General features: G+C 36.8%; 1 protein-coding gene across 5 annotated transcripts in view; it reads right to left on the bottom strand.

The window, feature by feature from the left end:
* Positions 1-26,391, bottom strand: part of tead3b (TEA domain family member 3 b) — a 62,439-nt gene that overhangs the window by 19,364 nt on the left and 16,684 nt on the right. For all 5 annotated transcript variants that reach the window (XM_051947914.1, XM_051947916.1, XM_051947917.1 and 2 more), the window contains one exon: positions 16,910-17,164. In XM_051947914.1, coding sequence (XP_051803874.1) covers positions 16,910-17,033 — 124 coding nt within the window. In that variant the 5' untranslated portion in view covers positions 17,034-17,164. The remainder of the gene's footprint in view (positions 1-16,909; positions 17,165-26,391) is intronic.

Here is a 26,391-nt window from a genome sequence, read left to right as displayed (position 1 = left end):
AAGCGCTGCATCGTTATGAATAATGGCCTGAACTCTCAGAAACTCGCTGACGGATATTTGCACCAACAAAACTGGTCAAGATATGTCCTCTAACACACAACAGACTGTGTGTCTGAGAGGTTTAACAGCTTTCCAGACCCGTAACGACAGGAGAAAAAAGTCCAAAACTCCAAATTTTACCAAGTCTGTTTGTCTTGTTTTTAGTCCAAATGTCTCATCCCACTTGATTTAAAATAAATTCACTTAACAAGAGACATTTCAGCAACATAGAGGGACTTGTTTTAAGACGATGCATCTTAAATATCTTAAGTCAAACAATCTTGAAATTATCTTGTCTTCTGTGGTCCTGGAGGAAAAGTTTGAAAATGTGTGTGTGTGTGGGGGGGGGGGTATTTTCACAGTCAAAATTTCCACATTTTCAACATTTTTTTGGACACGTTTGAACATTTTTTTATGAAAAAAAAGAGAAAAGTTTAAAAAATGTTTCTTTCAGAACACTCGGGAAAAAAGAAGTGTTAAAAGTGGGTTTTTTGGATTTTGTGAATGTTCTTAAAGAAAATATCAGAAGTTTGACTGATATATATCTAATCACTTTAGATATATTTAGGATTTTTTTTGAAGATTTTTACTCATTTTTTAAAAAAAAATATTTACAAGAATTTTCTTGCCAAATTTGGGGGATTATTTTATTTTTTAACAAAAAATTTCAGAAATTATTGGAATGGAATTTCCCGAATGTTCTTGAAGAAAATATTAAAACTTTTACTGATGCATATGGAATCATTTTAGATATTTTTTAGGATTTTTATTCATTTTTTGAAAATATTTACGTTTTTTATTTATTTTGTATTTTATTTTTATTTCTCTCCTAATTTGGAGATTTTTTCCTTCATGAAAATATTACATTTTGTCTGTTTTTTGTTTTGCTTTGTGTCATTTGTCTCATTTTTTGGTCATTTTATTTCTTGATGTTGTTGTTTTGTGCCTTATTTTGCAATATTTTGTCTTGTTTTTGTTGTTCTTTGTCTTTTTAGTTGTTTGTCTCATGTTTTTGTCATTTTGTTTCTTCATTTTGTCTCGTTTATGTCATTTGTGTGATTTGTTGTCTCTCTTTTTTTGCTTTTTTGTTTCGTTTGTCTCATTTTTTGTAATTTTGTTTCTCTATTATGCTGTGATTTTACTGCTCCGGCCCACTTGGGATCAAACTGAACGTGGTCGCTGGTTTAAAATGAGTCTGACACTCCTGCTTCAGGACTTGGTTAGCGTAATTACCATAAAAGTACTGCGGGCCGTCTCCAGCAGGCTGCCGTGTACGAGCCAAGCGGTCGGCCCGGCGGTCGGCCAGCAGAGCGGAGCTGAACTGTCTGCCGATACCGAGGTAGTCCCTCCCCTCCAGCCCCGGGCCAAGGATGGACACACCCGCTGCAGCGCCTCCGCATTCCCAGCATTCCTCTAAGCCTGTCACATCTGTGCTAGCCGGTCTGATTGGCCTGGGCCTGCGAACACAGCCGGAGCTCAGGCCAACACAATCACACATGCAGTCCTAGCTCTGGGAGAAGCCGGGCTGCACTGGAAAAAATGCCCCTCTCAAAACAAGAAGAAAATAAAGCTCATTTCAAAGGGCTTTTACCTTGAAATAAGTGAAAAAAAATCTGCCGGTAGAACAAATTTCTTGATTTCTTGAAATAAGATGTGATATTTAGAATTTTGAGATCTCAAAATTAGCTGGGAAACTTATTTGAAGCTTTATTTTACCAGGATTGTCAAGCTTAGCTGTCTTAATCTTCCTCTTGTTCTCATTTACGGCACCAAAAAATATTGTTTCCTTGACTGAACAAAACCCAAAAATTCAGCAAAAAATTCCACAAATTTATAAAAAAAAATTGCAAAATCTTCAGGAAGGAAAGTCCTTCAAAGTTTCCCTTAAAAGTTTATTTTTAAAAAAATTCCCCCAATTTGGTAAGAAATAAAAATTAGAAAAATAAATAAAATATATAAAAATTGTAAATATTTTCAAAAAGTGAATGAAAATCTTTTTAAAAAATCCTAAAAATATCTAAAGTGATTCCATATATATCAGTAAAAGTTCTAATATTTTCTTTAAGAAAAAAATCCCCAAATTTGGCAAGAAATAAAAAAAGAAAATCTAAATATTGTAAATATTTTCAAAAAATGAATAAAAATCTTCCAAAAAAAATCCTAAAAATATCTAAAGTGATTACATATATATCAGTAAAACTTCAAATATTTTCTTTAGGAAAATTCAACTAAAAAAATCAACTAAAATCCAGTGAAATTTGCTGGATTCTGGTTGATTTTTATGTGAATGTTCTTAAAAAACATTTTTAACATTTCTTTTTTTTCTCGAATGTTCTTAAAAAACATTTTTAAAAATTTCCCAAAAAATGTTGAAAATGTGGGCTGCACAGTGTAGTAGTGGTTAGCACTTTCGCCTTGCAGCAAGAAGATCCCTGGTTCAAATCCCAGCCTGGGATCTTTCTGCATGGAGTCTCCATGTTCTCCCTGTGCATGCGTGGGTTTTCTCCGGGTACTCCGGCTTCCTCCCACAGTCCAAAAATATGCTGAGGTTAATTGATAACTCTAAATTGTCCGTAGGTGTGAATGTGATTGTGTGTCTGTATATGTAGCCCTGTGACAGACTGGTGACCTGTCCAGGGTGTCCCCTGCCTTCACCCGAGTCAGCTGGGATAGACTCCAGCACCCCCCATGACCCTAGTGAGGATAAAGCGGTGTATAGAGAATGGATGGATGTTGAAAATGTGGAAGTTTTCACTGTGAAAATGTTTTTTTTCCCCCACATTTTCAAACTTTAAAAAGGGTCAATTTGACTTGCAGGATGAGAGGATGATTTAAATCAGTCATACTTGCTCAAAAATAGTAGTTTTTCACTCAAAAATAGATTTTTACTTTCATGCAACCTCCTAATTTAAGACAACTTATTTTGAACTTTCTTGTAAAATTCAACTCAAAATCAGATCATTTCAAGATTGTTTGATTTAACATGATATTTAAGATGCATCGTCTTAAAACAAGTACCTCTATCTTCCTGAAATGTCTCTTGTTAAGTGAATTTGTCTTAAATCAAATGGGATGAGACATTTGGAGTAAAAACAAGGCAAACAGACTTGGTACGACTTTGAGTTTTTGCAGTGTAGAGGCGGGGGTGAGGGCCATTAGGTTGGGGTAGGGGGTCGTCGGTTAGAAGGGCAGCTGAAAAGGGCAGTAACTCTTGGAGGAAACACAAAGCCATGACTGTCTCTGCCAACAACTGCCACCTGGCAGCGAAGCAGCCCTTCTCCCAAAACAACACCACAGTGTGACCCAGCAGTCAGCGGACAGCAGCACCTGCTGCCGGCCGTCCACCAGAGGAAGGCAGCGGAAGAACAATGCCAGGACGACCCCCACCCAACTGTCACTCTCAATCTCTTCAGCTGGGGGCAGAGGAACATTGCATCGCTTCAACCACACAGTTCCGCAAAGAAGTTCACAGATATCTTGTTGTAAATTACGCTGCGGTATAAAAAAAAGTTTGCAATTTTACGGTGAAAAGCTGTCCGACCATGACGGTAAAAATCTGTCTGATGCCGTTTATGTAACACTGAATCCCCGTAAACAGGTAGATAAACTGTGATCTGGAAGTTCTAATGTGCAAATAATAAACTGAGGCATAATGTTGTTGAAACTGAGGTCATTTCAGGGTGTTCACGATGTTCTGGAAAAAGATAATTCCTTAAATGTGAACATCTTCGGAACATTTTTTTTGCACTAAAGCAAAGGGACAAATTACCCAAATGACACCAAAAATGACAAAAGAGAGAAACAAAACGACAAAAAATGGACAAGGAACACAAGTGAGACAAAAAGGAAACACAAAACGAGAAACAAAACGACAAAAACATGAGACAAATGACAAAAGTCGGACAAAAAAAGCAACAAAAACAAGACAAAATGTTACAAAAATGAGACACAAAATGACAAAAGAACAATGAACAAAGATTTATCAGGAGAAAAGTTTGTTTTTTAGATGTAGGTGAAAAAATACGTTTCCCGACTCCTGCACGGTTTTTAATGGAAAAAATGAAGCAATATGTGTAACAATAGTGTAATTGTTGCGTTTAAAGAACACAGTTTTCCCAGTTAAATGCACATATTGTTGTACTGGTAATGGAAACATGTTGCTATATTCATAACAAGTCAAATACACAGTTTGTTACCAGTCAATTTGATGTACTTTTCTGTTAATAACGTGCATATGCCTTTATATTTATAACAGCTTTAACTGCAATTTCTATGAAAAATACACATATTAAATGTTAAATCTACTAAATGTTGTGCTGATAATGGAAAAATGCTGTGATATTTATGCACATTTTCACATTTTAAAAGGCTAAAAAAAAATTTACAGTAAAAAATGAAACGCGTTTTTAACCCTAAAATCAACAATATCAGTATGATTATTTACCGTAAATGTAGAAAATGTTTTACTGTAATTTTACAGCAGCATTCATGCAGAATTTTACCGTAAAAACAACTGTTTTTTTTTTTACAGTGTACATTACATACAGTGTGAAGCAGGTGCTACAGGTGGAGACAAAAGCGTGTCTGAGTGGAGTTAAGTGGACTCATAGGCTGAGGAAAACCAAACCCCAGTCATTACAGAAGTGATTTTGGGACATTATAGTCTGTTTGCAGCTCGCAGTAATGGCTTCGACGTGTGCGGTAAATCAAAATCTGTTTTATTCGTCTTTTGGACGGTCGGGGTCTTCGGCTGGGAGCTGAGATGACATCTTCAGCGTTTTTCCCCCCAAAACATCTGGTTGGTATTGAGATATTTTAAAACATTGCTGTTGTTTCATGTGATGTACAGCCTACCTCTCAGACAGCAACACGACTCCAGCGTTTGGTTTCAAAGCCTCAAATAAAACGTTTAAAAAGTCGAGTGTTACGACGACTTAAACATGGAAAATGGAACCGAGAATAAAAGACAAACTGGTTCAGGATAAATCACGACAAACTGACAAGAACTGTGATTTTCAGCAGCTTTTCCTGGTCTAAATCAGAGCCTGACCGATGCTGGGATTCTACAAACTAGTTTTACTGTGAAGACACCGCTTGACTCCGCACCACCGCCCCCTTAACTTGGATGCATTCTCTGCTGCATGTGCTGCAGACGATGCTAACAGCATTGTAACTATCGGTACCGGACAAACTACGCATTCACACGTTTTTTAATTTCCCAAGCATCTCTTTCTTTGTAAGAAAAAGCTTTAATATTGTCACATGTTGGAGCAGCATAAGCGCCACAGCAAAACACTTTGGAGCAGGGGTGTCAAACATGAGGCCCGCGGGCCAAAAGCGGTCCTTCAAAGGGTCCAATCCGGCCCTCAAGGTGTGAAAATTACAAAGAAGACATTAACTGCAGATTGTAAATTAGTAAAACTATAAATTTAGAACAATTTCTAGACCACAATATGTCATTTTGATTATACAGTAAAATAGCCTACTAAATTGTTCTTTGTTCTTTTGTTTGTTTGTGTCTCGTTTTTGTAGTACTTTGCCTTGTTTTTGTTGTTTTTGTCTGACTTCTGTCATTTGTCATGTTTTTGTTGTTTTGTATCTCGCCTTTCTTATTTTTTGTCTCGTTTTTGTTGTTTTGTGTAATTTTTTTTGTGTCGTTTGTCTCATTTTTTGTCGCTTTGTAACTTTTTGTCTCATTTTTTTTGTTTTGTGTCGTTTGTCTCATTTCTTGTTATTTTGTTTCTCACTTTTGACATTTTTTGTCTCATTTTTGCAATATTTTGTCTGACTTTTGTCGTTTGTCTCATGTTTTTATCGTTTTGTATCTCGTCTTTGTAACTTTTTGTCTAACTTTTTGTCCCTTTGTAACTTTTTGTCTCTTTTTTCTTTTGTTTCGCAGTGTAAAAATTCCAGAGAAGACATTAACTACTGATTGTAAATTAGTAAAACTATAAATTTAAAATAATTTCTCGACCACGATAAGTTGTTTTGATCATAAAGTAAAAGACTAGATTGCTCATTGTTCTTTTGACATTTTGTGCCTCATTTTTGTAACATTTTGTTGTTGTTTTTTTGTCTTTTTTTGTCATTTTGATCATAAAGCAAAATACTATATCATTCAGATCCAGACATCTGTGACTGAATGTTTTGTTAATTTGTAGATAAACTGTGATCTGGAAGTTCTAATGTGTAAATAATAAACTGAGGCATAATGTTGTTGAAACTGAGGTCATTTTTCTTAAGAAATGTCAGGTTGTTCATGATGTTTTGGAAAAAGATAATTCCTTAAATGTGAACATTTTCAGAACATATTTTTTGCACTAAAACAACAAAAAATTACACAAATGACACCAAAAATGACAAAAGAGAGAAACAAAACAAAACAAAAAAATGGACAAGGAACACAAGTGAGACAAAAAGGAAACATAAAACGAGAAACAAAACGACAAAAACATGAGACAAATGACAAAAAAACAACAAAAACAAGAAAAAATGTTGCAAAAATGAGACACAAAATGACAAGAGTGAGAAACAAAAAAAATGGACAAAGAACACAAGCGAGACAAAAAGGAAACACAAAACGACAAAAACCAGAAACAAAATGACAAAAACATGAAAAAAATGACAAAATCCAGACAAAAAACCCCCAACAAAAACAAGACAAAATGTTACACAAATGACACCAAAAATGACAAAAGAGAGAAACAAAACGACAAAAAATGGACAAGGAACACAAGTGAGACAAAAAGGAAACACAAAATGAGAAAAAAATGACAAAAACATGAGACAAATGACAAAAGTCAGACAAAAAAAACAACAAAAAGCACAAGCAAGACAAAAACACGAGAAAAACGACACACAAAATTGCAAAAAACAACAAAAAACACAATCAAGACAAAAAAGGAGAAATAAAATGACAAAAACATGAGACAAATGACAAAAAAAGAACAAAAACAAGAAAAAATGTTGCAAAAATGAGACACAAAATGACAAGAGCGAGGAACAAAAAAAATGGACAAAGAACACAAGCGAGACAAAAAGGAAACACAAAACGACAAAAATCAGAAACAAAATGACAAAAACATGAAAAAAAATTCAGACAAAAAAACCCAACAAAAACAAGACAAAATGTTACACAAATGACACCAAAAATGACAAAAGAGAGAAACAAAACGACAAAAAAATGGACAAGGAACACAAGTGAGACAAAAAGGAAACACAAAACGAGAAAAAAATGACAAAAACATGAGACAAATGACAAAAGTCAGACAAAAAAACAACAAAAAACGCAAGCAAGACAAAAAAGAAGAAATAAAATGACAAAAACATGAGAAACGGCAAAAGTCAGTCAAAAAAAAACCCCAACAAAAACAAGACAAAATGTTACAAAAATGAGACACAAAATGACAAAAGAACAACGAACAATCTGACAATCTCGGACACTTATTGGCTTTTATTGTATTATACTGTAATGACTATAAAAAAGACAAACAAAATAAAAGCTCCTAAACCTGTAAATTTGGTGTGCAGATACACATTCTATCACCATTTAGACGCAGTAAGATCTGATAAAGTTTGAGAAGCACCGTTTCTTCAAACCTCGGCACAGAAGCTACAGAGATAAGTGAGCCTTCAGTCTGTGGCCGTGTCATCTGCTCTGACTCCACATGTTTGGGGTTCAGACACAGCAGGGAACCCCGACAGGTGCACAGCGACACACCGACACACACTCCGACAATCACACCAACATCCTCGCTGTCCTCTGCCTCTAATTTCCCCACATTGGCTCCGTCCATCCCTCTACCCCCCTCTAACCGCTCATCACTCCCTTGCTGATTGCTCAACACCCACTCAGATGGTTGCAGGCTGCCGTTCTTAACCTCTTCCCCGACAGGACACGCCTCTCTTTCTCTTTCACTACACGACCGCTGGAATTTTCCACTTCCATGCTAAGACAGCGAGCAAAAAGGTAATCTCTCTTCACTCCCCATAACTTTCCCCCCCACTCCACCGCTCTGAAGCCTTCCTACGCCCTCATTCTCTTCCCTCCTCCCTTCTCATAACATTGAGGTAATCCTAAATTGCTCGCGTACTGCTCAGCCGTGACTGAAAACATTCCTGACATCTCAGCGAGGGGGCTGACAGGGAAGCACCAGGGCTGCTCAGTCAGCATCACACCCCGTCTTATACCTTCACCTGGCAGAGGTTCTCACAAGCGTGCGCTTGCATCCAACCGGCTGCATATGCGCTCTTCAAAAGGTCAGAACACACGCAAGACTCACTCACAAAACAGCAAAAATGAGAAACAAAACGACAAAAACGATAAACAAAATGACAGAAACAAGACAAAATATTACAAAAATGAGATGCACAATGACAAAAATGAGACAGAAAATGACAAAACAGAAAAAAATATTACAAAAATGAGAAGCACAATGACAAAAATGAGACACAAAATGACAAAACAGACAAAATATTACAAAAATGAGAAGCACAATGACAAAAATGAGACACAAAATGTCAAAAACAGACACAATATTACCAAAATGAGAAGCACAATGACAAAAATGAGACATAAAATGACAAAACAGACAAAATATTACAAAAATGAGAAGCACAATGACAAAAATGAGACATAAAATGACAAAAACAGACAAAATATTACAAAAATGAGAAGCACAATGACAAAAATGAGACAGAAAATGACAAAAACAGACACAATATTACCAAAATGAGAAGCACAATGACAAAAATGAGACACAAAATGACAAAAACAGACACAATATTACCAAAATGAGAAGCACAATGACAAAAATGAGACACAAAATGACAAAAACAGACACAATATTACCAAAATGAGAAGCACAATGACAAAAATGAGACACAAAATGACAAAAACAGACACAATATTACCAAAATGACAAAAATGAGACACAAAATGACAAAAACAGACACAATATTACCAAAATGAGATGCACAATGACAAAAATGAGACATAAAATGACAAAAACAGACACAATATTACCAAGATGAGAAGCACAATGACAAAAATGAGACAGAAAATGACAAAACAGACACAATATTACAAAAATGAAATGCACAATGACAAAAATGAGACATAAAATGACAAAAACAGACAAAATATTACACAAATGAGATGCACGATGACAAAAACAAGACACAAAATTTAAAAAAAGAGACAAATAATGTGAGAAAAGACACGAAACAAAACATAAACAGATCAAAATTAAACAGAAAAGTTACAAAGGGACAAAGAAATGGACAAATGACAAAAAACGAGACAAAAATACACAAATGAGACCAAAAATGACAATAGCCACAAACAAAACAACAAAAAAAATGGGCAGAGAACACAAGCGAGACAAAAAAAATACAAAACAACATAAACGATGCACGAGCAACAAATAAAGCAGAACACAAAATGACAAGAATAAGACAAAAAACACAGGCGAGACAAAAAGGGAACAGAAAAAAACAGAAACAAAACGACAAAAAATACACAAATGACACAAACAAGCCCAAAAATGACAAAAATGAGAAACAAAACAGCAAAAACAGCAGACAAACAACACAAGTCAGACAAAAACCAACAAAAACAAGACAAAACATTACAAAAATGAGACACAAAATGAAAAAAGAGACAAAAAAATGAGAGAAAATATATGAAACAAAACAAACAGACCAAAATTAGACAGAAAAGTTACAGAGGGACAAAGAAATAGACAAATGACAAAAATGAGATGACAAATTACACAAATGAGACCAAAAATGACAAAAAGGAGAAACAAAATGACAAAAACAGGAAACAAATGACATAAATTAGACAAAAAACAACAAAAACAAGACAAAATATTTCAAAAATGAAATGCAAAATGACAAAAAAAGAGACAAAAAAATGAGAAAAGTCACAAGATAAAACAGAAAACAGACCAAAAAGTCGACAAAGAGCTTACAAAGGAACAAAGAAATGGACAAAACGAGACAAAAAAACGACAAAAGCAAAACAAAACAACAAAAAAGTAGACGAACAACACAAGCGAGACAACAAAAAAAACACAAAACAACAAATACTCGACAAAACATAAAATAAATAAAAACACAAAATGACAAGAATAACACAAAACACACACAAAACGAGAAACAAAATGACAAAAACATGAGACGAACGACAATATTCAGACCAAAAAACAACAAAACCAAGACAAAATATTACAACAATGAGATGCAAAACAACAAAAACAGCAGACAAACAACACCAGTCAGTCTTTCCTTCTTCATACCCAGAGTGCTTTGCAGCCAAACAGCTGCAGGCTGAGTGAGAGAAAAGGTGTGCTGAGGTTTGGCACACCTGTCGAGGCCAGAAAACGCAGGTGAACAACATGTCAGCACAGAACTGAAGCAAAACAAGACGGGCAGCATTCTTTCTGTATCTTCTGAGGCTACTTCCTCTGAACTTGTGAGTTGAGGGTAAAATGTGCCAACTATTTAATCTGACTGAGGATGAACGTCTCCATAAAGGCGCTGATTTCAGGTTCTATATCAGGGGTGTCAAACTCATTCTAGTTCAGGTTCAGCCCAATTTAATCTCCAGTGACCAGTAAAATCACAGCATAACAACCGATAAATAACAACAACTCCAAATGTTTCCTTTGTTTTAGTGCAAAAAAGTTCGCTCTGAAAATGTTCCGATTTAAGGAGCTATTTTTTTTTTTTTTTTTACGAAACATCATGAACAACCTGACGTTTCTGGAGAAAAATACATTCAATTTCAAATCAAAATGACAAAAGTCACACAAAAAAGACAAAAAATTAGACAAAATGTTACAAAAATGAGATGAGAAATAAAAAAAATGAGACACAAAATGACAAATAAAACAAAAAACACTAGTGAGACAAAAAGGAAACACAAAACAACAAAACCATGAGACAAACAACAAAAGTCAGAGAAAGAAACAACAAAAATAACACAAAATATTACAAAAACGTGCCACAAAATGAAACGAAACAAAACAAAAAGAGACAAAAAAATTAGACAGAAAAGTTACAAAGTGATAAAAAAAATGGACAAATGACAAAAATTAGAGAAAAAACAAGAGAGCAGTAGACAAACAACAGATCGAGACAAAAACACACAAAACGACATCAAAAATACACAAAACAACAAATAAAGTGAAACATAAAATGACAAAAATAAGACAAAAAACACAAGTGAGACAAAAAGGAAATACGAAACAACAAAAACATGAGACAAACGACAAAAGTCAGAGAAAAAACAACAAAAACGAGACAAAATATTGCAAAAATGAACAATCTAGTATTTTACTTTATGATCAAAACAACTTATAGTGGTTTAGAAATTATTTCAAATTTATAGTTTTATTAATTTACAATTTGCAGGTAATGTCCTCTGTGGAATTTTTACACTTTGAGGGCCGGATTGGACCCTCTGGAGGACCGGTTTTGGCCCACGGGCCTCATGTTGGACACCCCTCCTCTAAATGAATTGGAGTGGAAAATCAAAGTAGTCAAAGGTTTAACATTATGGGAAATAAGCAAAACTTATTTGCTCTCTGGGAGTAAATTGAGCAGATCGATATAACACTCTTACATAAAAGAGTACAGCCAGAAGCTCATTAGCTTAGCTTAGCATCGAAGGAAACCGGTCGCTTTGTCTTCTCAGGAACCAAAATCCACCAAACCAGCAGCTCTACAACTCTCAAACTAAAGACATCTTTGGATCTTTGGTTTAATCTGGACATAAATCAAAGTGTAAACACGACATTTTGAGGTTTTGATGGGGATTATGTGCCAAACACTTTCCTGACCGGAGGCAGTGACCTCCAGGTCTAGGTCGTGTTGTTTCTGGTTTTTGTGCAGATTTAGGTAGACATAACTTTACATAGCAATAAATTTGTGAGCTGCAAAGCGGATTTTGTTACCTTTAGATGGAGCCGGGTAAGCTGTCTCCTTTTGTTTCAAGTCTTTATGCTAAGCTAAGCTAACAAGCTGCTGGCTACGCCTTATAACGCAGCACATGCCTGGTCACCATGGCGAAAATACACATTTATCTTTTGTTTCGCTAAAGCCCAAAGAAAGTAAAGTCAAATTTGAAAAACGGATGGTTTGATACTTAAAATATAACAAAAGTTCCACTTTGACAGAGTTTATTCTTGCAGTTTTATCCCATTTTTGAACCATTGTTGTTGTTTTTTTCCCACTGTCGGTAGCTGATTTAAAACTATGCCCTTTAAGCAGCTGCTTAAACACCAGTTTCTACTAGGGCTGGGCGGTAAATCGAATTAATTCCATTAATTCACCTTTTTAAAACCTGACGATTTGAAAATTTGCCAAATCGTAAAATCGAGGCGAGCTTAAATATATAACAATACAGATTCTTCTTCTGCCTTTCACGACTTGTGCACTGGCATTTGCTTCCACCTCTCATCTCCTTCCACCCAAACACTCACACCCCCGTCATGGCGGACAGAATAGCGGACGAAGAGTTGGTCGCGAGAAAAGGGCCTCATGTTACATTGATTATATGGAAGTGGTTCGGCTTTGACAAGACTGACACAGAGCAAACTACAGTCATGTGCAAGGTTTGCAAAAGTACTGTGAAAACGAAGAGTAGCAGCACAACTAACCTCTTTCAGCACCTCCGGCAGAGGCATCCTAAAGAATGGGAAGAGTGCTGGTACTAGCCATAGCAAACAGACCGCAAAGAAACAACAAAAATCGATTAAAATCGTAATTGTCCAAGATGACTAAAAAAAAAAATCGAGATTTCATTTTTTGGCCATATCGCCCAGCCCTAATTTCTACAGATAATCTGGGCCCCAAGCCAGAAACAGCTTTGCATCATGTTTCCATGCATGGCTGAATAAATGAGCAAACTATGTGTGATGTCACTTGTTGAAGACGGTCCCTTCAGCTCCTGTTACTGTTATGTGACTAATCCTGTACCTGTCAACCACCGCTGACTCAGTCTGATCTCTGTTGCTGGTTTTCAGTTGTATTTTTAAGGCTAGTATTTTCAGTCCATCTCACTTGTTTGTTTTGAACTTTTTACAAATTTAAATCCACATTAACAACTACCTTAAAATGAAAGGGTTACTGGAAGTATTGTACTGATTATACAATTTTGAATCATTTGAATTTCCCTCTGGATTAATAATCTATCCATCTATCTATCAATGTAATGTGCAGATGTATGATTCATATAAAAATATGGGAATGGCGTCACATGAAAACGGCTCTGACGCGGGGACACTTGCATATGTCCTAGCTGATGAAATCCTAAAGTTGAGCTTCTTAAGTGTTTCTCATGTTCTGAAACAACTGCAGTGATTATTAACATGTGTGACTTATTAAAACAGAGTGCTGTGCTCCTTTGAACTCCTCGTCACCCCTGAGCTATGGAAATGACTGGAAACGCTACTGGGAAGTCTAGACGGGCTCGTGGAACAGAGAACACGCATGCATGAAGCAGTCCTCTTGCTAATGGAAATTTGCAAAGGTTTCCCACCAAATAAGAAAAAAAAAAACCCTTGGCAGAAAAAGTGGAATTCCCAATGGGAGGGATGACTTGCCTACATTTGGAGGCCGCCGGGAGTCTGGGACTGCAAGGTAGACAGAATTACATACAGTGCAATCGTTAACATTCCCCCGGCCTCACGTCAGGCCAGCTTTTAGACGTCTGAGGTAATCACCTTGTGAGAAGGCTTCTTCTGGGCCATGCCTCGGCTCTGCCAGCGGAGCCTCAGATAACTTATTGTAAATGGAGAGGGTGTTTAGTGCTCTAGAAAAAAAAACGCGCCTCTAAAGGGGGTCCTGACAGTTTGTTGCTAAGGGGGCAGCTTCGTGCACGGCCCGCTGCTTTGTTGACGTTCTCATGAGCCGGGGACACAACGCCGGCCTGCGAAACAGAGCTGAGAAGTTACTTAGGCCAATTTAGAGACGGTTTCAAAGGCTTCTAGTTAAAGTCTGTACACAAAAGTAAAATTAGACGCGTGTCGTGAATGAGCTTTGCCAGTGAGGAAAACTACAAATATATGATGTTATGTTTAAGCTCTTCAACTCAGCCTAAAGATAAGGTTTGATTCAACAAAAGTTAGCAGAAAAGCTATGTTTTAGTATATGTTTTTGTCCGTTTATATTCTAGGGAAGCAACTTTTGATTATATTCATTGTGTCATTTTTTCGCAATTAACTGATTCATTGTTTATGCTGTAAAATGTCCTTCAGTTCAGTTTTAGATGTCGTTCTATGGATCAAATTGACCCGTTTTAATGTTTGAAAATGTGGGAAAAAATATATTTTCACAGTGAAACTTCTGATGTCCACATTTTCAATATTTTTGTGAATTTTTTGAACATTTTTAATGAGAAAAAAATGCAAAAAATGTTTCTTAAAAACGTTCACAAAGAAAATCTATTTTTTGGTTGATTTTTTTAAATGTTCATTAAGAAATATTAGAAATTTTACTGATATATATGTAATTACTTTTGATGTTTTTAGGATTTATTTGGAGAATTTTTCTCATTTTTGAAAAGAATTTTCTTCCCAAATTTGGGGGATTATTTAATTTTTTAAACAAACTTTTACGGACAACCTTTAAGGAATTATTGGAATTTTCTTCCTGAAGGTTTTGCAAATTTTCAGAAATTTGGGGAATTTTTTTGCAGAATTTTTGGATTTTTTTCAGAGAAGGAAACAATATTTTTTGATGCCCGTAAATGAAGACAACAGGAGGGTTAAAATTCCTGATTTATGTGGTCTGAACAAAAACATTGAACTTAAAGGCGCATGTTGGACAAGATAAAAAGCAGAACTATTAGAAGCTATTATTGTCTGCAAACAAAAGGCGATGACGAATCGTTTGACTAATCGTTTAATCCGATGCTTGTTTCCTCACTACTGTGTCCTTAAACAGGTTGAGAGGAACAGCAGAAGCTGCAACAGTAGCTGAGTAATCTCAGGTATGTGCTTGTCCTTGAATATCCAAATCTGCCTGACAAACCCGGGGATGAGATTCCATCTTGGGTGAATCACGCCAAAAGAATCCCATCTGACGTCAAGCGCATTAAAAAAAACCACCCCCAAAAATCAGCACTTTCAAAACAAACACTAATGCTTTTACAATACACAGTCGGAGACTTTGGTGGCAATGATTGATGGTTTTTATGGTTGCACTGAAGCCGGAATCAATTTCAACGTTTGAGAACATGATGGACATTAATTAAAGGGCAGGGGATTCTTACAAAACAGGACTTGGGGGAGGGAGTGGAGTTACAATGGTGAACAGAGCATAACTCTGCAAACCAAAGAGAGGTTTGTTGAGGGCACGGCCAAGGAAAACAGCGAACAAACATTTAGCCCTGTTCAGCTAAATTTCCAACTTCAAATGCTAAATCTAATTAAAAGAGCGCCGTCTCAACAATGGGAAAGTGGGATCCAAACAACGAAAAACAAGTGTGTTCAATTTCCCACACCTGGATGTCCGTGATTCCACCAGAAGACTTGCCAACTTATCCATCTGGACTTTTTCAGGACATTAAGGACTCAACACCTGCAATTTAATGAACGCGCTGCAGGAAACGGCACAACTATCCTGAAACCATATGGATGTGTAAAATGTTGGACGGAACAGCATGCCAATGTGATGTTTTTGTTCCTGAGTCTCGGTTCACGCTGGGCTAATTATTGCTAATTTAACCGAGCCATCCAGCTTCAAACACGGCACTTCTCCAGAAAACCAGCTCCAACCAGTCACCCATGGGCAAAAGTTCTCCCAGCGATACCGGTGTGGGGAGAAATGAGTGCAAAAAAAAACACAAAGCAGAGCAGGTTTTGCGACTAAAACTGCAGCGAGGAAGAGAAGACGTCGTAAAACTGTGGGCAAAAAAATGGGGCTGTAAAGAAAAACAGTGTGGAGGAACAGACAGGTGTAAATCAAGGGGACAGGAGCTGAGCGGCTCTTAGGACTGCAATAACCAGCTCTGAGAAGAGTGCTGGTGCAACTGGAAGAACCTGCCCCTGGGTCACAGCTCGACAAGTACAGACTTGTTAAAGAGAGCTCTGTGTGGAAAGAAAACATTCACCTCCGAGTCGAAGTTGTGACACGAGCGCAAGACGAAGAAAAGTATTCTGCTCATTTCTTTTGTAGTAATGAATGCACAAAATTGAGAAAACCATTCACTCTGCAGAGATCTGTGGCTGAAAGAAAACAAACTATCTATAGTCTATCTATCTATCTATAGTCTATCGTCTATCTATCTATCTATAGTCTGTCTATCTATCTATAGTCTATCGTCTATCTATCTATCTATAGTCTGTCTATCTATCTATAGTCTATCGTCTATCTATCTATCTATAGTGTATCGTCTATCTATCTATCTATCTATAGTCTATCGGACTATCTATCTATAGTCTATCGTCTATCTATAATCTATCGTCTATCTATCTATCTATGGTCTATCGTCTATCTATCTATAGTCTATCGTCTATCGTCTATCTATCTATCTATCTGTAGTCTATCGTCTATCTATCTATCTATAGTCTATCGTCTATCTATAGTCTATCTATCTATAGTCTACCGTCTATCTATCATCTATCGTCTATCTATCTATCTATAGTCTATCGTCTATCCATCTATAGTCTTTCGTCTATCTATCTATCGATCTATAGTCTATCGTCTATCTATCCATCTATCCATCTATAGATAGTTGATGTTTGTTTTCTTTCAGCCACAGATCTCTATGCAAAGAATGGTTTTTTTCTCATTTTTGCGTGTCCATTATGGGACTGATTTCCATGTATTTGTTGCCCTGGCTGTTTCCCAGCGTACTCACCGTACATCTTCCCCTCGTCTGACAGGATGATTTTCCTCCTGCCACACGGCGGGTAGATGGCGAGGGCCTCCTGGAAGCTCTGCTCAATGTCCGGGCTCCACACCCCCTCGGCGTCCCCGTCCATGGTCTTGTCCTCGTTGTCCCCGTCCAGCCCATCCTCTGGGCTACCGTTGGCGCTCCACTCGTTGGACGCAATGGTGGCGGCTCCCCCTGGGCCCGACCCCGAGCCCCAATATCAACAGATCTGTAGGAGATCTGTGGAAGAAAGGAGCATGGGAGTTACGATGTAAAACTGAAGTCAACGTTCATCTTCATAATCATCACAGCAGGTGATAACAGCCCAACATTAGCCCATGATCATCTCTCTCATAATCAATAAATCCCATGAAAACGACACAGTTTGGATATTTCTCTATTGCAGCGGTGTCAAACTCATTCTAGTTCAGGTTCCACATTCAGTCCAATTTGATCTCAATTGGACCGGACCAGAAAAATCCCAGCATGATAGCCTAAAACTAACCACAACTCCACATCTTTTCCTTTTTTTTTATTGTAAAAAAAAAAAAAATTCTGAAAATGTTCACATTGAAGCAATTATCTTTTTACCAAACATCATAAACAACTTGAAATTTCTGAAGAAAAATAAGTTCAATTTCAGCAGCATTATGCCTCATTTTATCATTTACAAAGTACAACTTACAGATCACAGAGTGTCTCTAAAGGAACAAAACATTTAGTCACAGCTATCTGGAACTGAATGATATCGTATTTTACTTTAAAAAAGACAAAAAAAAACAAGACAAAATATTACAAAAATGAGGCACAAAATGACAAAAACGAGAAATAAATGATAACAAATGAGACAAACGACACCAAACAAAACAAGAAAGAGACAAAACATCTGGAAAAAAGTTACAAAACGACAAAAATGGATAATGATGAAAACAAGACAAAAGAAATGACAAAAGGAAGAGACAAAACGACAAAAAGTAGTCAGGTTTTGGACCGCAGGCTGATTGTTTGACACCCCTGCTCTAAACGAAGCCTAATGTAACTTATTCATGTGTGCTACAGACCGGGCTTATTGTCCAAAACAATGAAATCAAATCACAGTGTGAGTCACAGTGTTACACTCAGTGGTATATTGTGTAACTGTGACAAACTATTAACAAACAAGTTCTTCTGGTGTTTGATTTACACAGAAACCTGGATTCATTTTGACTCATTTTTAGATATTTATGTTTTTAGTGACATAGATAGATAGATAGAAATACGCTAGCACACAGTGCTAACAGCAACAAAAGCACACCTTATCCTTCCATATATACACTGTTTATATGGTAAAAAAGTACAAAGTTGTGTGCTGTAATTGATCGTAGCTCATCATCATTATATTTGTGTGTTTTGTCCAATAACAAACATGTTAACAGGCATCGCAATACGAGAAAAGTAAAAATGGTTCACCAGCAGCCCTTGTTGTGTTTCCTGGATTCGTCTATAAATTCCTGCCTAGTGGCCACAGTTGGAACTGCAGACACTCTAATGCTGAAAAAATGTGAAAGGACCGTATGGCTATCACTCACAAAGTGAAGCCCGACTCTTTGATTGGGCATAACCTGTAATTACAAACCATCATTTGTCTCACCAGTATGTTATTTTAGTGGCGTTCATGTGTGCAGGCAATCAGCCAGCTGGGCAAGTATGAGGAAGCCTGAAATCCCTTTTGGTGTTTGTGCTGGATGAGCGACTTTCATGAATCTTGGAACCATGTTAAACCGGCAGGAAAGCAGGTCAGCAGACGGAACAACTTTCTTCTGTCGCTCCTTACTTTGAATTTGGGATCTTCACCGACTAATTTTCACTTTGAGAACTCTGAGGAGGGATTTGAAGAAGTTCAACTACATGTACATCCTAAAACGAGCTTAACCTCTCTGCAAAGTGTATCTACTGTGTTTGTCTCTCTCGTCAAAATTCAACACAACTGGAATCATTTAAGTGACTGCAAAGAAGGTCCTGAGTTGTGCGAGGTCATGCAAAGCAGAATAAGAGATGCACATGAATGAGGAATGTCATTCATCTACGGGCCGTGACTTCCTTTGACATTTACTTTATTGCAGTCATTAAGTTTGTATGAATAAACAGTGCAAACCGTAATTATTACTATAATTTCCCTGATTTTATTTCTCTGAGATGGCCAAATGAATTCAAGATATTCCATAAAACGAAGTTTAAAGACCTCACTAATCAGCACTGGCCTCAAAGAATTCTTGTGGTCTGGGAACTGTGTCCCAATGTGGTTGGCTTATGGCTGACTGCAGGCAAAGATCTTAAGTATTTTTCAAGCTGCCTTTTCAGCATTGTATTGTTTCTGAAATGGAAGTCTATGAGGTAACCCTGATCCTCCCAGGATGCTTGTGTTTCTGCTTTAGCATTTCTGCAGAAACTGATGAAAATAAAGCAAGAGATGACTACAGACGACGCTAAGATGAATGTTCAAAGTACAACGATCAAATTATATGTATCAGTAGAGTTTGGATGATATATCTTCTGTTTTCAGCTCTTTTTTTTCTCCAAAACAGGACAAAGTTTTATGCTTTTATGAGCTTTAACACAGTCAGAGAGTCAGACAACAGTGAATTACTTGTAACATACAAACGAACCCTTTAGTCTTTAAATATGATTTGCACGAGTAATAAAATGCAAACATAAAAACGTCCAATCAGTAAAACTCCCGTTCTTCGTGCCATATAAATCACATCTGTATGATTCTTCATAGTTTAATTACACCAAAAGCTGCAGCCAAGAAGTTAAATATCACAGATACGGGTCAATACATAATTGCGTGACTTTTTGTATCATAGTTGACATTTTTGCTGTGTTCAGGCCTAAAATCACCAATAATCAAACACCACATGGCATTTTTAGAGAAAGATTCTTCTAAATATTACATATACGATTGAGTAAAATTGTAACTGAAAGTTACTCATGAAGATATTGCGATAAATCCACTACTTTATATTAAATAACTCAGAAAGCCTTGGAGTCTTTCCAGTCTTTTCTTCAGGAGGAAATTACATCATGTGAAGCAGGTCATGTGACTTCCTTGAGAGGTGTTTTTGTAACGGGTAACTTAGTTGAAAGTGATTAGTTTTTTTGCATATAAAATTGGATATATTGCCCAAAAACCTCAACCTCAACTTAATAAAAAGAATAAAAATCAAAACTATTTTTGAATCAGCTCATTTTATTATTGTTTAGCTAATTATAAGGTGGCTGTTATTAAATTGGGACCGTTATTTAGTGATATCCAGTCATTTTTTATTAATAAGTGATTGTTTCCATAATAAATAATTATAGAATTTGTAAAGACATGATCATAATGAACGTAAAAACCATGATTGTTTGTACTTTTAATAAAAATGGATGCAAGATATATCTTCAAAAGTTCCTCAATTATGTACCGACTCATACGCATTTATGATTGAAAACCAAATCTTCGAAAACAAAACATACAATTTATGATAATCCGGAAACCTCCCTTAGGCTTTCCTTCTCTGCATCTAGAAATAAAACACTTTATAATTACTGCAGTTACATCAGATCATCAGAGAACCGCTGACTGGTTAAAAAAAAAGGATTAGTGATGCCTCCATTCCCCTCCCATCATCGTTCAAGAGGAATTACAGGAGATCAAAGGCGGCTTCAGGACCGTTCCTGCTGGGATGTTCCACCACACGCAACACACAACATTAAATTTATGGATGTCACTGAACCCAAATGAGAGTTTGACAAATATCCACAAGTCGAGCTGCTAATTTTAGCTGAGAGGGTACTGTTTATGGCGGGCCCTCTGCGACGGGGTCACGGTGTTAAAACTCAGCACTGAAACCGAGCACTCATCAGCAGCTCAAATAATCCACCTCAGTCCTCACGGATCACATGGCTCCATCGCTCACAATGACTGCTAGCTACGCAGGACTAAGGATTAGCTTCGTCGTATCCTGTCCTGGTCATTTCTACTGGAAATTTTATAAAAGTTAGCATCCAAAAGACAACATAAAAAAAAAAAAAAACACAGAACAGAGGCGGTAACACACAGTTAAGCCTGTAAGACTCAAATGTAGGAAAAAAGAGCAAAATAATAAAAAATAAAATAAAAAAATAAACCCAAATACACAAGAAAATGAGCAACAAACAAAAACAAAAAATCTAACACATACAGAAAAAAATAGCAAAAAAATTAACAAAATAAACAGAAAGAATTAGTCATGTATATAAACCCACATATAGAAAAAAGTTGCAAAAAACGAAAAAAATAATTGATTAAAAAAGCCAAATATAGAAGAAAATGAGAAAAAAACAAAAAGAAAAAAAACTAACACATACAGAAAAAATAGCAAAAGAAAATCAATAAACGAAAAGAATTACACATGTATATAAATCCACATGAAGAAAACAGTAGCAAAAAATAAAAAATAATTAATAAAAAATCATAAATAAACCCAAATATAGAAGAAAATTAGCAAAACAAAAAACAAAAAGAAAAATCCAACAAATCTAGAAAAAAGTGTAAAAAATAAATAAAAGAAACATATATATATATTTATACATATATACCCAAATATAGAAGTAAATGAGAAGAAAAGAAAACAACAAAATGTATACATGTATATGAATATATATGATAGATAATAATATTTAAAAAATAAAACTGATGTATTTCTACAAAACAAATAAATAAAAATAGAATTGAATCTGCAACTGGATGATAATGTGTCAATTAGTGCTTTCACCAAAAAAGAACCGGCATGTTTTTCTTATCGTTTGAGACACTATTTTGTGGCTCCAGCTCTTTAAATTTGATGAGTGTTAGCGAGATGAAGAATGAAGGTTTTGGGTTTTAACTGACTCTCATTTGATCCATTATTCATTTTGTCGCTAAATCATAAATCATGGTGAAAATGTCAGTTTTAGCACTGAAATTTCATTCTACAACACAAAGTGTGAAGGTGTCTGAATGTTTTCAGGAGGGACTCAGTGCTGCTGCCAATGTCTTTACATCAGTTACACAACAGAACAGATTTTAGCCTTCATAGGGTCCATGAAACCATGAGGATAGAGCTACATAAACTAGAGCTTTAAAGCTTGAAGACACCAACTAATAAAGCACTCCTCAACAGGCTGTCATCTATCTTGTCAGTATGGTTTGAATCTCACTGACCACTGAGAAAAATGCTCGTGAGAATGTCCAACAGAAAGTCTATGAAAATGTCTTCTGTTTTATTGAACCAACAGTTCAAAAGCCCCAAACTGTCCATTCACTATCACGTGCAACAAAGAAAAGCATCAAATCTTCAAATCTGAGAAGCAAATATTGGGCATTTTAAATAATTATTTAACTACAAACTTAAACATGTGTCCTTCACCTCATTAAAACTGCGATTAACATGTTTTTGCATACAAAAATGGCAAAATCTTTGAAAAAATATATTCCCAGCCCAACTGAAAGGCAGCGTATTTACAGTAACTTATGTTCTGTGATTCAAATTAAACAGAGAAACCTGCATTAAATCTGTAAGCATCAGCTAGCATATTTGCATATAGCACAGAGCTGCTTCGTGCAGTGTAGCATAGTGTGTTCTGAAAGAAGGGATGCTACAGATCTATGTCTTTCAATTAACTTAAAATGACTCATGTTACTGATAGGTAGTGTCTACAGATACGGACCCGTACCCGTAGCCTGTGGGCTACAGATACGGCACTTTCCATTTGCCAGACAGATACGGACCCGTACACGAGTCTCGCGAGTCAAGAAGCTGTTAACCACTGGAAACTGCTGAAAGGTAAGCAAAAGTTAAGGTTAGGGTTAGTGTTAGGGTCAGGTTTAGGGTCCGTACCTGTAGTACTGATGCTACGGTCCGTACCGCTAGCGTCTACCGGGAGTCACGTGACCAGATCTCGCGTATCTGATTGGCAAATGGCAAGTGCCGTATCCGTAGTCCACAGGCTACGGGTACGGGTCCGTACCTCTAGCAACAACCTTACTGATAGCAACTGAGCTAATTAGCTAACTGTTCCCATCCCTTTAGGAGGCCAGCATGCTAACATTAAGCGATGCTATAAATGTGTGTTCTTAAAATATCCGTTGAACTTATGGTACACTTAGCATCTCCAGCTAGTTAGCATGCTAACTGGTACCAATATCACATCAACTTAAGATGAGTGTATAAAAGCAGCATTTTCGCTGATTTTGGTTGATTTTTATGTGAATGTTTTTAAGAGAGTATTAGAAGTTTTACTGATATCTATGTAATCATTTTAGAAATTTTTACGATATTTTTGGAAGATTTTTACTCATTTTTGAAAATATTTACAAGAATTTTCTTGCCAAATTCAGGATATTTTTAAAAAATAAAACTTTTAAGGAATTATTGGAATGTTTTCCTGAAGTTTTTGCAAATTTTCTGAAATCTGGGGATCGTTTTGCTGCATTTTTGGAGTTTTTTCAGACAAGGAAACAATATTTTTTTGGTGTCCATAAATGAAAACAGCAGGAGGGTTAAGTAAAAAAAGGTTAAAGAAAATGAAGCAGAAGGCTCACATTATTGCTAAGCAGCTACCTTAACATTACAGCAGCCTAACCACTGTGGTTTCACTTCATTTCCTGCGTTGCTGTCGGTCGTCTGTGCCGCTACAAATTAACTAAAACAGCACAAAGGTCCGCAGACATCAACACTACTGTAACCCTTAAACAAACATTTGTGTCTCGGCCTCGAGTGCAGCAGATGCCGGTTCCTGTGGTGTGGTGTGAAAACGTCTTTCAGAGTGTGTCGTTAATGAATGTGCAGGTGCTGAGGGGACCGGCAATCAAAGGCCGATGGCACAGCGAGGAGGTGGCGGCTTCCATTGTTTATCTCCAATTATAGCAGAGAAAACACCGCAAACCTCCCGCGCTGCTCGGGCTTCGGTGTGATCGGACGACCTTCCACGGAGGTCCAAGTGCTCACAAGAGTCGGTCGGAGCGAGGTGCTGCGAAAGAGAGGCTCTTCACCCAGAGAGGGGCCTGAATTCCAGACATGTCCTTATTAAGAAAGGGCTGCGAGTGCTCACTGTTTCTCCTCCTGCCTCCCTTATGTCAACCCAATGCCCTCCCTCCTCCGCCTCACCCCTCCACCACCTCCACCCCTCCGCCGAGCGCTCAGAACGTCTCTACCCAAATAAGGACAGGAGTCCAGGGGATGCGTGGATGGGAGGAGTGGGTGGCGGTGGGTTGGCTGGTTGGTTGGAGAGCGGAGAGAGAGAGAGAAAGGGGGGAGGCGGAGGGGTGCAATTGGGGGAGGTGGAGGAGGGCAAGAGGGGGGAGGTGTTGTCCAATTTAGGCGTCCACTTTGGAGTCTGGAAAACAGTGGGATTGTTCCAACTGGAATGCAACATCAGCAGCGAACACCGAGCTCAGAGCAGAAGGGAGCACTGCAAAAACCCCTGTTGTACTCATTTACCAAAAAATGTTGTTTCCTTGTTTGAAAAAAAACCCAAAAATTCAGCAAAAAAAATCCCCAAATTTCTGAAAATTTTCAAAACCTTCAGGAAGAAAATTTCAATAATGTCTTTAAAGTTTTATTTTAAAAAAGTCCCCCAAATTTGGCAAGAAAATTCTTGTAAATATTTTCAAAAAATGAGTAAAAATCCTCCAAAAAATTATAAAAATATCTAAAGTGAGTCCATATATAACTTCTAATATTTTCTTCAAGAAAATTCACAAAAACATCCACCAAAATCCAGCGAATTTTTTTGGTTAAAAAACATTTCAAATATTTCTTTTTTCCACCAAAAAATGTTCAAAGATTTCCCAAAACTGTTGAAAATGTGGACATCACAAGTTTCAGTGTGAAAACCTACATATTTTTTTACGTTTTCAAACTTTAGGACGGGTTAATTTTGACCTCCAGGATGACACGAGGGTTAAATATCTTGTTAAGTCAAATCATTTTGAAATGATCTTATTTTAACCTTCGTGTCGTCCTGTAGTAGCCTAGCCGCGCTAGACAACCCATGGCAACGAATTTAATTCTCTGCCATGGTGGTTCTAGTTACCCTCGGTAAGCCTCGAGGTTGGATTCTCCTAAAACTGGCCGACCAATCACCATGAAGTGTAGAGTCAGAAGGCGGGCGTAACTAAGTGACGACAGAGGCGCGACGATTCTGACAGAAACAACCGGAAACAACTAGCCTAGCCGCGCTAGACAACCCACGGCAACGAATTTAATTCTCTGCCAGGGTCGACAACAAAAACAACAACAGTCGTTGAGCTCCATTAGCACCGACTCTGAATAATCTTTCTGTTAACATGTCTGTAATATACTTGAGCTTCACCCATTGACTGTATAAATAAGGCTTCACCGAACTCCCGCATCCTCTGATTTCTGGCGCTCTAGGAACTACGTCAGCCTATTCGTTGCGCTGATTGGTTGTATACCTACCCAATTGCTGCAGAGTGATTTGAAAGACAACCTTTTAGCCCGCCTCCCTCCCCGTCAAGAGTTCTAGACCTAGACCCTTGCGTCTTCAGACCTGGGTCTAGCGCGGCTAGGCTAGGTCTGTAGATCAAAATTGATCCATTTTAAGTTTGAAAATTTGGAGAAAAAAAACATTTTTACAGGGAAAATTTCCACATTTTCTACATTTTTTGGGAAATTTTTGAACATTTTTTTGGTGGAAAAAAGAAACATGCTTCTTTAACAACATTCACAAAAAATCAACCAAAATCCAGCAAAAAATATTAGAAGTTTTACTGATATATTTATATAATCACTTTTTTTTAGGATTTTTGGAAGACTTTTACTCATTTTTTGAAAATATTTACAAAAATTTTCTGGCCAAATTTGGGGGATTTTAAGGAATTATTGGAATTTTCTTCCTGAAGGTTTTGGGGAATTTTTTTGCAGAATTTTTGATTTTTTTTCAGACAAGGAAATAATATGTTTTGGTAAATGAGGACAGCAGAAGTTTTTGCAGTGCTCCCTTCTGCTCTGAGCCAAATTTGGGGGATTATTTTATTTTTTAACAAAACGTTTAAAGAATTATTGGAATGGAATTTCCCGAATGTTCTAATATGGTCTTTTCATTTTTTTTTTACTTTTTACATTTTTACTTCTTGCCACATTTGGGGATTTTTTTTAAATAAAACTTTTAAGGGAAATTTTAAATGAATTTTCTTCCTGAAGATTTTGCAAATTTTTATAAATTTGGGGAAATTTTTGCTGAATTTTTTAATTATTTTCAGACAAAGACACAATATTTTTTGCTGCCTGTAAACGAGGACAACAGGAGGGTTAAGACACCGAAGCTTGACAATCCTGGTAAAATAGAGCTTAAAATAAGCAAATTTTAAGATGTCAATATTCTAAATATCACATCTTATTTCCAGAAATGTTACCAAGCCATTTTTCACTTATTTCAACGTAAAAGTTCTTTGAAATCAT

The sequence above is a fragment of the Acanthochromis polyacanthus genome, chromosome 5 (assembly GCF_021347895.1).
Source record: "Acanthochromis polyacanthus isolate Apoly-LR-REF ecotype Palm Island chromosome 5, KAUST_Apoly_ChrSc, whole genome shotgun sequence".
Taxonomy (NCBI): Eukaryota; Metazoa; Chordata; class Actinopteri; family Pomacentridae; genus Acanthochromis; species Acanthochromis polyacanthus.
This window is presented reverse-complemented; position numbering and strand designations above follow the sequence as displayed.